The 12,098-nt window shown below is 43.5% G+C and overlaps 1 protein-coding gene across 1 annotated transcript; it reads right to left on the reverse strand.

Moving 5' to 3' along the window:
* Positions 1-576: 576 nt before the first annotated feature.
* On the reverse strand, positions 577-9,443 carry dgkaa (diacylglycerol kinase, alpha a). The gene is made up of 23 exons (XM_084014615.1): positions 9,295-9,443; positions 8,890-8,966; positions 7,724-7,853; positions 7,485-7,559; positions 7,342-7,391; positions 7,161-7,235; positions 6,769-6,885; positions 5,536-5,653; positions 5,343-5,431; positions 5,114-5,233; positions 4,796-4,894; positions 4,623-4,709; positions 4,465-4,538; positions 4,298-4,372; positions 4,108-4,193; positions 3,895-3,984; positions 3,557-3,717; positions 3,412-3,476; positions 3,042-3,132; positions 2,661-2,847; positions 1,895-2,012; positions 1,615-1,675; positions 577-1,484 (listed from the first exon to the last, which is right to left on the reverse strand). The coding sequence occupies exons 1-23, from the start codon at positions 9,368-9,370 to the stop codon at positions 1,404-1,406; spliced, it is 2,202 nt and encodes a 733-aa protein (XP_083870741.1). The 5' UTR covers positions 9,371-9,443; the 3' UTR covers positions 577-1,403.
* Positions 9,444-12,098: the final 2,655 nt, after the last annotated feature.

Consider the following 12,098-nt stretch of genomic DNA (forward strand, 5'->3'; position numbering starts at 1 on the left):
GAAAACATGTCTTCTTTCGAGCTTCTTTTGAGCTAACATTGTTAGGAAAATATGGAACAACATTTAAACAGTTGTTTAAATCACTCTGACCAGCAGCTGTTGGCATATTTTCCACACATACAGTATGGCACTCCTGATTTGTCCAACGACATTTGAAGGCAGCATTTGTTGCTGGCAGACCAACCACTCATTAAAAGTGAGGGGGAATTTTACTATGAAAAAACTAATATTTATTCTCTGCACAGATTTTCGCTTTGGCAAAAAAAAAAAAAAAAAAAAAAAAAGATCAAGTTGTACAACGAGGAGTTTTAAAGTGACAGAGAAAACGATGCTTTTTGAAAAAAGTGGAGCAGATTACGTCGCAGCCACCTGACGCCCCCTTGTGGTGGAATGAATGAAGCGTACCAAAACACTGAAGTCCATATGCTTTATTAAAATCTTTACACAGTGTATTATTTCAGGCATGTTACATAAACATCTTCTAGATATATTGAAATTCTATGACTGACGATTAAGCATTTAAATAAGATAAATTAGAAGATAACATATCTCAGCGTCCTGCCCTCTCTCTCTCTCTGTCTCTTTCTCACACACACACACACACACACACACACACACACACACACACACACACACACACACACACACACACACACACACACACACACACACACACACACACACACACACACACACACACACACACACACACACACACACACACAGGAACAGTAAAGCAGTGGATGGACATGCAGGCCTCTTTTGGCAATGATTGTCCTATCACTGTTCCCCATAACACTTTCAAGTATCCACTGAAATGCATGAAAACAAATGTAATAACTTCGGCCACAATCTGAAATGTAATCTCATCCAACCTTCATTTTTTTGGTTCCAAATTGACATAAACATATATCTGACGTTCACATCTCATCTTTACAGCCACAACAAACAAAAAAACAGCAACACTATGTGGTTCATGTCCAAAGTGCACGTCTACACACGGAGCTCTGTAAGTCTTCTACCAACGTCGTAATCATAGCGAATGGATTGTAAAGGCACACGGAGCTGGATATTATTCTTTTACGTGACATTCACTTAACTTCAAATGTTACTTTAAGCTCCAACAGAGCGGCGTCACCACTAACCGTGAAGCACTTATAGGCGGCCAGAGAGCCGAGCTCTGATTAAAAAACACTGAGTGCATTCGGTAAAAGTCATATTTGCCACGATGCGTCCAATGTTACCATACAGTTGTATTCATACGGCGCCATGCTTCATTTATGTGTTACAAGGATGCAGCTGTTCTAACCTCGACTGTTTAAATGGGATTATTCTACGACGTACACTCACAAACTGACTTTATATTTAAAACAAGAAAAGTGTCAGTCCTCTACTGAGCAGTTTTATTTGTAGGTGAAAAAACCAGACGATTTGGCCTGAGGAGCCATCAACATGCTGGCTTGATTCTTGTGTGTGATGTGAATCTGAAAAGGAAATTACATAATTACATAATCAAATCAAGAACATCCCTAATTCTGTGGCTAATAGGGAAATTTGCTTTAATGTTGTTCCGTTCTGTTGTTTAAAAAGAAGCTGTATTTGCGTGTTATTTACCGTGCAGGGCGGCTGCATCCACGGCTCTCCGTCTATCTGCATTGGTAATGCTTTCTTCACCCTGCAGGTCAAGTAGAACGGGATTAATTCACAAAACAAATGGACCTCACGTGTGATTAAAATACCAAAAGGAAAGTCAGCACACTTGATAATTGTTATGTAAAGAACCAGAGGATCAGCTGGAGGTCAAAGCCGCTGTCAAGACCACTTTGAGCATGAATGAGGCTTAAGAGGCCAAAGTCTTGGCGAGTCTGAACACGTCCACGACTCCGCTTCTCACCTGATGGTGATCTGGGATGTTTTGGCGAGCCTCACGGCACTCTTAAGACCCGTGTATATCTGTCCCATCTCCATGGCTCCCTCGAGGCCGACCACTTCTAATCGACGGTCACTGAGATCTGGCATGAATCGGAATCAGCTTTGATAAATATAGGAGGTATAAATAAATATATAAAGGTAAACAAACATTTGACTACTACGGACAGATATAAAAATACATATAGAAGAACCTGTTTCTGCTGACATCACGTGGCAAGTCAGACCAATGCTTTCATCAGTTTCATTTACTGCATTTAATGATTTATGCAAATGACCCTTTTAAAGCTGCATTGTGTTTGTTGACCACTTGGGAGCAGCAGATCATGAAATAAATTACAACGTCTGACAAATCCTCATTAAGTTGTTCAGTTGTCGATTGTGTCCCCTTGATAAATGTTAGTCCATTATTAACTCTCCTTTGCTGAACAGGTACAGGAGATTAATCAGGACCTTTCTGCTAAAAGCAGCTCCCTGCATAGGATCAACGAGGTGAGTCAAAGAGCTGCAGGTGGGGAGGGTGCACAGATTCCTGTTAGAGGGCTCGGGAAAAATTAAACTATATTTCAATTATATATGTTCAAGTACATAGATGGAATTTGTCCTCTCCATTTAAACACCACCCACGACTACGGACGACATATCGAGGTTGAAAAGCGAGCTTGCATTCGGAAACGACGGGTAAAAATAAGTACAAATGCATCGTGGTCTAACCGCCAAAGACAGAATACCTTGCGAGGTCACTTTCAGGATTTCTGGGTCGACGATCACCTCGGGCTCTTCCTGACTCGTCAGTCCCTTAGCGTCAATCTTTTTGGTCTCGCCCCACAGGTTGGAGCCACCGTGCATGCTGGGAATGTTTAGGACGGCAACCCCTTCTAGAGACAGGCCACTGAGGTCCAGCGGAGTACCACAGCACTGAAGAGGAAACAGCATCAGTACTACTCTCACACTACAGAAAAGGCTTGTTTCAAAAGACAAAATGAAGAAGTGCATGGATGTCGTATGTCTGGAATACACTGCGTTTCCCTCCACCAATGGGACTTCTTCTATTGGACTTCAGACTATACAGTCAAAATGCAAAGCCGATGAATGCGATGCTGCGTTCTCACCTCGATCGTTATGCTTTCGTTCAGTTTCTTGCAGGATGCAGAGATGGTTTCTGAAGTGGCGAATTCAAAATACCACAGCTTGTTCTTCATTCTGCAGTCATGAAAAAAAAAAGTTAGGAGTCAAATTGCAAGGCTTGCAACAAAAAAAAGGTGTCACCACCTGCACTCAGTTTAAAAAAAAAATCTGTTCAGTGAAAAATAAAAGTGGCAGCAAAACTGAAAGTGTTCCCCAGGTCTGCTTTGTTGCCTGTTAGAGGTATGATTATTAAACAGTGCTGTGTTTTAGTCGGATATTATGATTAGTTTGTTGATTCTGAAGAAGTGGCCAAGAAACTAATAATATGTTTCATCAAATGTGTTGAATGCCTACCTGCTGTTAAATTTCTGAGGATGTTTCTCCCTCATTGTGTGAAACCGGTGGGCAATGGAGGCATCCTGTCAACACAACACAACATGAAAAACAACAAAACTGCAGCTGCAAACCCTCGTGTATGACGTTTATCTGAGAAACTCACAACTCCGATAGAGAAGTAGTTGTTGATGATTTCATAGGGCACCGGGTCGCCCTTCTCCTGATTCTCATCCGTGATGACCTGCACACTCCAGCGGTCCATCAGCACTTGAGAGCTCCCCTCGATGTCTTTAAGAATACGTCTCAGATCCTCACCGTCGTATCCTTTAAAAAGAACATGACTCATGCAGGCAAATATAGAATAATGCATTTGGAGAAACTCTCTTTTAATGAATCACATTCAAAGGAACACACACACACACACACACACACACACACACACACACATAGCAACATATATGCAACAAGCTGTTTTATAAACAGAAACAACTCATTACTCACCTCCTCCCCATCGCAGACATCGTGCGAGGTCATTTCCTGTGCCGAGAGGAAGCACAGCGACGGGCGGCCGTACCAGCAGATTGGCTTTGTCTGAAGCAAGAAAAAGGAAACAGGGAAGCAAGGAAGAAGTGCGTCACAATGATTTTCACCAGAAGTCCTTGATGTGTGAGGTAAAGCGTGCCTCTTTATTGTGTCATTTCTCATGAATCTCACCTATTGCGTCTAGAATCCAGCCAACTGTGCCGTCGCCCCCACACACCAAGATCCTGTAATCTTGCAGATGCCTGAAGAAACTCAGTCTGGAGAAACAAGACGGGAACTGTAGCAGCAAAATGTATATAATCTATTTCCATTTCTTTTGAAAATGTCATGCTGATCATAATCTGTTGTGCCGAGGACTCACCCTGGTCCGGGTCCGCCATTGGAAAGGTTGTGTACCTGCCGTGGATTCAGTAAATACTGAAGCTTATGCAGGACTCTGAAATACATGAGAGCAGGCGACACTGTAAACAATGTGCTGATGTATTAGACATCACATTTTTCATGCACGGACACTTTCTTTGAACAGACCTTTCTCCCTGCTTGCCACCACTTTTGGGGTTGACAAACACTAGCAGAGGATGTGTGTTGGGCACGGGGCTGATCTGTTGAATGACGACAGAATGATATCGTTTGATTTACTGCACATGCAGCCAAATCAAATTTAGCCTTCTCGTTATTTAGAATACCTGAAGCACTTGTCCATCAGGAGTAGTATAGAGCTCGCTGTCATCTGTCGAGCCTGAGCAGCCATTCTTGACATTGTTTGGTCTCTCCTTTAGGGACCAAGATAAAGTCTTGTTTTTCACAGAAAAATCTCTACACACAGGACCTGTGTCTGCGTCAGTGTATCATTCTGTACCTTTATAACAGGATATATTGCCCACGGAGGCAGGATATGGTCTCTGAGGGGCCCGCAGGTACACTCTGTTGGCTCATGGTCTGCACACTCATCATGCCGCTGTAACACATAAACAGTGAAACACAACATAAACTCCCAGCACAAAAGAGACGACAGCTGACTCACTGCTGTCGGAGACAGGGAAGTCAGCAGAACGAGGAGGAGGATACTACCCTCCATGGACTGAATGTGGGCAGAGGATAATTGCACATTTTCTTATTATTGCTCATAAATGATGTATTCCTAAAAAGTCAGTCACACATGGAGGTGCGTCCTCACCATCGTGTGGCACCACACGCAGTGTTTGCCCGTTAAGCCTTGGTAGCTCTTGATCTTCTTCTGGCATTTTTCACACTTCCTAGACTCACAGTTCCCACTCACCCAGTCGTGCGCTGGAACCTGAAATGTGAGACGAATGTTTCAATGCGCGCATATAAGAGCACTCAGACACACACCGACGTCTGGTATGGAGCGTCGCCCTAGATGTTGTCATGGAGACTCGGCATACCCCGGTTTCTTTCTTTGACTTCACGTACGTCCTGGTGCAGGGGGCCGGGTTTCTGTTGGCACAGCGTCCGTGGACGGTGTATTTGCAGCCTGCGCGACATGACAGTCACACGACCGAGGCGTCACACAATGTTGACATATACATTTCCACTTTGACAAAATGTCGCCCTCTTCTGGCGACTTCGGGTACTCACAGGTGCAGCACAGTCCCTGTTTCCTCAGGCCCAGCAGCATGCTGTGGCACACGTTGCAGTAAACGGGTTTGTTGAAATGTTTCATCCTCCAAAGGTGCTGCCCATCCTTCTGGGTCATCTGGTTGTTGAAGGAGCATTGAAGATGGTCATGCAAGAAAAAGAAGAACATCACGGTTGGAGAGTTTATTTGCATTTGAATATAAATATAAATACAACAAAAGAAGCATATATTTCCTTCATTTGATACATTTTGGATTAAACTTCACAAACTCTTTCATGAAAAAACATTATGGGTACAAAATGCATTTCACAGTTGTTTTTAACACCCACTTTTGACCAACCTTGGCTTAATGAGATTGCTGATTATGCAAGTAGAGGCACGACACACAGCGTAGCAGCATATGGATATTCAATTCAACACTGACCATAATCTCGAATTCTTAACGCAAGATTATAAGGTTGCTTTCAATCTGTTTACAGGGCTACCAGTGCTTTTACCCGGATTACACACTGAAAGGCCTTTTCCCGGCATGATGAATCAGCCTATCACTTACTGCTCGCTATGCATGAGGCATGGCGAGCAGGCCACGAAAAAGCACACAGCAACTGTGAGGGGGCTGAATTCATGCTCCCCAGGCTTCAAATGTCCATCGGTGACTAGAAATAGCCTGAGGGGAAGTCCCCGGCATTGTTGTGGAGGCCAAACCCAGTGGCAGAGTAAATGTCTGGGGTTTTGGACCACCATAGTGAGCGAGCAGACATGCAGTAAGTGACTTTTATATATCTGGCAACACATTAGGGAAAAGCCATTACAAAAAAAAAAGTTGATTTACGACAACTATTTTTTTTTAATGTTTTCACCCCAATATTAAAATGATGAATTTCTTTAGTCAAATATGGTGCCTAAGGGTTGTTATTTACTGCAAGTGCTTGGTTAAATGGTGGACGCATATTGTGCAGAGTAAACGGAAAAATACAAAAGCACTCTGGTGGTGCAGAGCTTGCATGAGAGGAGATGACATTACCACACCCAGTAACACTGAGTCGGCAAAAGGCCCTTACAGACAGGGAGGAGGGAAAGGACAGAGGCGAGGCACGCAAAGCCAAGGTTTCACAAGAGCTGTAAAAGTGACTATTAACACCTGCTGTAAAAATGAAATACATCCGCTATTACATACGAGATTTTGAGGCCGACACTTCGTGGAAAGAGAAAAGTGCTGCTTTTTAAAGTACCTTCAAACCCAACAAGACTAGCAAGGGAACGTTGTTCATGCCTCCCTCCACCCACTCCTCCAGAGACACGGTGCCGCTGCTGTCAGCATCGATCGCTGTCATCATGTCCTTCAGAACCTGATGTAACGACATTTTACTGTGATTATCCAATCAGCACGCAAACATCTATTACTTAAAAGGAGACCACGTGGGTCATGCGTGGGAATGTGTTGATTATATAGAGGCAAAGGAGCATATCATTTGACCAAGCCGAGCTAATGAGTGACGAGTGCTGCCATATAATCTGTGCTATGAGGTAAACGGTATCTTGTACAAACACATGTGTCCGTCTGTATACCATCTATAGTGTCACGGCTGAAAATGCACGAATGTATAGGCTCTCTTGTACTTACCGGCCTCAACTCTGACACATCCCATCCCAGGTATTCTGCCGCGTGCATCATCTGAGCAATAATCCTATCCACTTCCTGTTTGATAAACAACAACAGACTTGTTTTAGCACTGGGGCTGGTATGATGCAGTGTTGACTTGATTTTGAGGCTGACAATCACACCTAAAAGATTTACAACTCACAGAGCTATCAAGGACTCCATTGCCGTCTCTGTCATAGAGCTTGAACGCAACTAAAGAGAGACAGAGAGAGAGAAGGGAAATGAAAGTGGAAGTGCTCCTCTCTCAAATTATCTTGGGCATAAAAAAAGAAACAAGGGACTCACACTCCAGCTTGTCCCTGGGCTGGCCATCCTCCAGCAGGGAGAAGTAACACGAAACATCCTTCAGGAAGACCTCCTCTACAGGAGCGACGGAGGAAAGAGAGGAACGGCTGTGAACCATATCTGCACAAACAGCACCTCCCGGGATGAGGTGATAAATGAATGTGCGCCAAATGGGCCATGGAGTAAATTAATATGTGTAGCACGGAGGCTGTGACTTAATGCGTGGTGTATGATCTCACTGGCGCTGTCTTCCTGGATGGGTTCGGAGTTTTGGAAGGAGCGGAAGAGTCGCTGGCAAAGATCCACTGGGAAGTCCTCCACTTCTAAATAAGTCTTCAGGAACAGACGAAAGCCTTCTTCATTGATGCACTGGAGAGAAAAAATGAATGGGAGAGTTTTGTTTGCAGCGCTTTTGTGGAATGTGACTGTCTGTCAGTGTGTGTGTGTGTGTGTGTGTGTGTGTGTGTGTGTGTGTGTGTGTGTGTGTGTGTGTCTTCTGCATTTTTCATCTCTTCTGAAAATAAGGGAAGATGACATTTACTGTGTATTAATCTTTTATCTGATGTGTCATGTTCTCAGAAAAAGGAGCTGGAGCACATCCAAGGAAAAAAAAGCTCAAGATGTTTCCAAGAAACCTTAAATTCCGTTTTTTTAAAGTAGCATGACGTCACGTGACCTCGACCAAAAAAGCTCCCGAATCAAGACTTCTGTCCGTCTGTTTGGCATCATGTCTGTGTTTCTCATATGATACTAGGCTGCGGGGCTAACGAGCGGCAGTCCCTCGATAATGCTGAACCACAAACACAGTTCTTGCTTACATTGTTCCATTTCCCTGGTTGATACCCTGAAAAGCTGCTCCAGTAATAGATGATGTCACCACGAGGCAGCCAGATGACACAAACACAGAAGACAGGGAGACCACGAATACTACTTTTATTAGTATTTTAGTATTTATGTTTTTTCCCATTAAAAAAAAGGAAAGAAAATATTTCCCATTATGTAATTAAACTGAGCCAAATCATCTATTAGAGCTTTGCTTATTGGACAAATGACTTGGCACTACTGACACTACAGTATTTTAAAGATCTTTTTCAATCACATTTGAGCTTACAAGGCCAGCCAGCACAGCCTTGCTGCGTGGGCAAAACCGAGGAGGCAATTTAGAGTTGGAACCTCGCTCGAATACGCTGAAGATGTTTCCCTCCGACAGCTCAGTCAACAAGATCGATGGCTTCGAATCTAATTAATCAGCGCGGGACAATAAGTTATCTGCTCCGTGCAAATCAATCAGATGCTCATTTCTCACTAAGCTCCTCCACTGAAAGCTATAATTCAGCCTCGCCGCTGACATCATGCGGAGTGAGTTTTGGACCCCGATGGTGAACACATGGTCATGTCCCCTCACCTCTCCGTGTCGGTGCCGGGCCAGTCGGCCATCTGCATCAAATTCCCTCAGCACGTCCTTCACCTTCACGCTGCAGTCTGGAAGCAAAGGCACACAGGTCACACAGGAAAAGGCATGCACTTGTGATGCTGATTCTCTGCCACTCTGCCTGCTGTGTGTAGCCATTTTCAATCCACATTTTCTCTGAAATATCATCTACCCGTACAGTATGATTACACGGTGAATATAGATTTATCGGGGGAGGGGGGGGGGGACGCGTGTGTGACGCAAAAACAGAGTGCAACCTCTGCTAGATATGAGAAACCATGAGCGAGTGTGTGTGTGGGTGGAAGTGGAAGTGAAGGGGAGGCGTTAAGCGCTGAGAAAGCTGCCTGCCTGCCCGCCCGCCCGCCTGTCTGTACTCACATTCAATGTACTGCTGTAGCTGGATAAAGTCGACAGGGTTCAGTTCCTTTACCTCTGGGTTTGTGGGGGTGGACATGGCGCCTGCCTGTGCACAAGCGAGAGAAACAGTGAGACATAGACGGAGAGAAAAGAGAGGGTGGGTGCATAGTAGCCTGCCTCTTTCTAGAACATAAAAGCAGGGCTGCGAGCAAAAAGATAGCATCTTGCATCTCGCTCTGTGAAAAAAAAATCCATGCTGGTAGACGGGGAGCCTCATACTCAACAATCCAAAAGTTTGAGTGAAGCCAGAGAATATGTAAAAACATGCAGAAGATCTAAAATCAACACATGCAAAACTGTCTATTCCCTTTTGTAAACACAAATAACTATAATAGCCTAACCGTGTATCATAAACCCGCAGTCTTTTCTCCATGTGTGGGGATAAAATGATTTCCTCCCTTGCTCTGAAAAGCAGTTTTACATGTAATTTCACTCGTGACGAAAAAGTGGGCCAAAATGGTTGGTAGAAAATATGTCAGGCTAAAGGTATCCGTTATACTTGGGACTCTGGGGATTCTCTGCACCCAAATTCTTTTTCCATATACTCACTGGCCCATATTTGATTTAGAAAACACCAGGTTTAGTTTCGTACAAAAGGGTGCAATAGAGCGTTGAAAATGTGTAAATAAACAGTCAAATCTGACAGAGAGGTCAGAAAGACAAACTCGCTGGTGGAGGGACCTCCCCTCCAAACAAAAGGAAGAGGCTTAAATGTCACACGGGCCTGAAAGCGAGCACAGAATTTGAATCTGACACAGGAAAGGAGCTTGAAATCGCAATAAAAATTGTCGTTTTCTAAAATCGGTAGCCGGATGAACGTTTGGTGGGTTCGTCATTCGAACTTTCTGAAGTAAACATGCGGTTCGAGCATAATGGAAGGAGAATCCCTAATGACAGGAAACAGAGAGACAAATGCATATCCATTAATCATTTACGAAAGATGAGTAACTGGTTGATGGGGGGGGAGGAAGTTGACGTCCTTGCATCCGGTGTGATGTTGCTGTTGTCGATGCATGCCGGTAAAATGTTAAATACCTAATGCAGTTGATATTATTAGATAATGTAAAGCACTTATGTTCACCAGTAAATGTGATTTTCCAGGCAGGTCAACGCAACATGCTTTTTTGATTCACGCTATCAACTTTTTTTTCTTTTGTGTAAGGTTAATATTTGTGTTAAAGAAAGGTCATGTAATATTAAATAATGATAAAAATAACACATTCTCCCACGGACAAACAAAATGTTGATTTAATAAGCAATAAACCGCTGTTCCATTTATTAATATCAGGGGATTTGTTGTTTATGGTGGCTAATGTTAGCGATGTTTAGTGGACATTACTGATTAAATGTACTGACTTGTTACACCTCCATCCTTTACACTATGTACATGTTTTTTTTTGTTAAGCAAAAAGGTACATAGTCTGATTTTGCAATCTGTGCTTAATATCGCACACAGGCTACTGTAAATCTAATATTATGTCTGATATCAAAGACCGTTCTATCATCAACCACACAAAAGCATAGAAGAGTCTGTGTGTTGGTTTTCAGTCCGGCCTGATGAATAAGACCTGACTGTAAATGTGTTGTTCACACTGTTGTTCACAGGTGTTATCACACATTAAAGTGCAGCCAGCACAGGTATCAGTGAAGGCTGCCTGCACTTAACAGAAAATCAGAGTGCTTAAAGTACAAAGAACGTACTGAGAAAGAAAAAAAAAAAAAAAGAAATAATCTGAAATAACACCCACTCCTTACATGTGATTTGTATCCATTTGTGGTCTTTGGACTATGAAAGGTTCACACTGTCCTCACTTAATTCCTTCAAAAGGTCAGCGGCGTTGCCTAGCAGTTCTGTTCATGCAGCCGATCGAGCGGGCCAGGTCTCTCTATCCACGGCAAAGTGACACCCGGAGGAATCCTGACAATCAATCCACTACTGATCAGCCGATTACAGCCGGAAACTCTTCATCCTAGAAAAATGCTCCCAGCTCCATCTTCAAATACTGCGGGGTAAATAAATACAGTCGTAAAAACACCCCTCTCATTACAGATAACTTCTGGGTGTCGTTTTTCCTCTCCGGCTTTGATGCTTTCCAGAGGATTGTGATGTTGTGAGCGGCATCGTGTCCGTCCTGCCTCCTCAACCAACTATCATCATGATTAGTGTCTGGCTCAGCAACATCTCAAGCCTATCTGGATAATCTGATTCCTTACTTCCTGATTAGATCACGATTTGCATGCACAATGCAGAGTGGGAATCAGAAGATGGAGCACAGGAAGAGGCATTCCCCGCACGCAGAGATGAATAGTGTAACATATGCCGAGCCGGTTGCATCCACACTCAAACATAACTTTTTTTTTTAAACGGTGTAAAAATAGTGTAAATATTTCAGGTTGTTTGAGGAAAGTCTCTTAATAAGACTACTCTGCTGGGCATAAGTTCAATGTTAGACTCTTTCTGTGCTCTATAGAAGCATTTATGCTGCAAGGACTCGATTGTGTCGACATGAGAACGATTTTAATGTGAGCTAACAGGAGTCACGTAGCCATCATTCTGTGTGATTGACTTTGATCCGCTCTGCTGACAGACAGTCTGAGGTATAATTCTGTTTGAACAAAATGTCACTCCGCGTAATCAGTACGGGATAAGCGATGCGGCACACCTTTCCGAGTGGCGATGTGCGAGAGCTACAGACTCCTGGCTCTGTGTCGGGCCCACCCGCAGTTCTTCAAATAGCAGCAAAGTACAATATAAACATTCATAT

The sequence above is a fragment of the Eutrigla gurnardus genome (genome assembly GCF_963514095.1).
Source record: "Eutrigla gurnardus genome assembly, chromosome: 8".
Lineage (NCBI taxonomy): Eukaryota > Metazoa > Chordata > Actinopteri > Perciformes > Triglidae > Eutrigla > Eutrigla gurnardus.

What these genes read in the sequence shown, in the direction of transcription:
- dgkaa (XM_084014615.1), bottom strand. Translation starts at nt 9,370, where the DNA reads ATGTCCACCCCCACAAACCCAGAGGTAAAGGAACTGAACCCTGTCGAC. An exon ending in CCCGGCACCGACACGGAGAG is followed by an intron (nt 7,854 to 8,889) that starts GTGAGGGGACAT and finishes TTTTCTCTCCAG; the next exon opens with TGCATCAATGAAGAAGGCTT. An exon ending in CAATATATCCTGTTATAAAG is followed by an intron (nt 4,710 to 4,795) that starts GTACAGAATGAT and finishes TGGTCCCTAAAG; the next exon opens with GAGAGACCAAACAATGTCAA.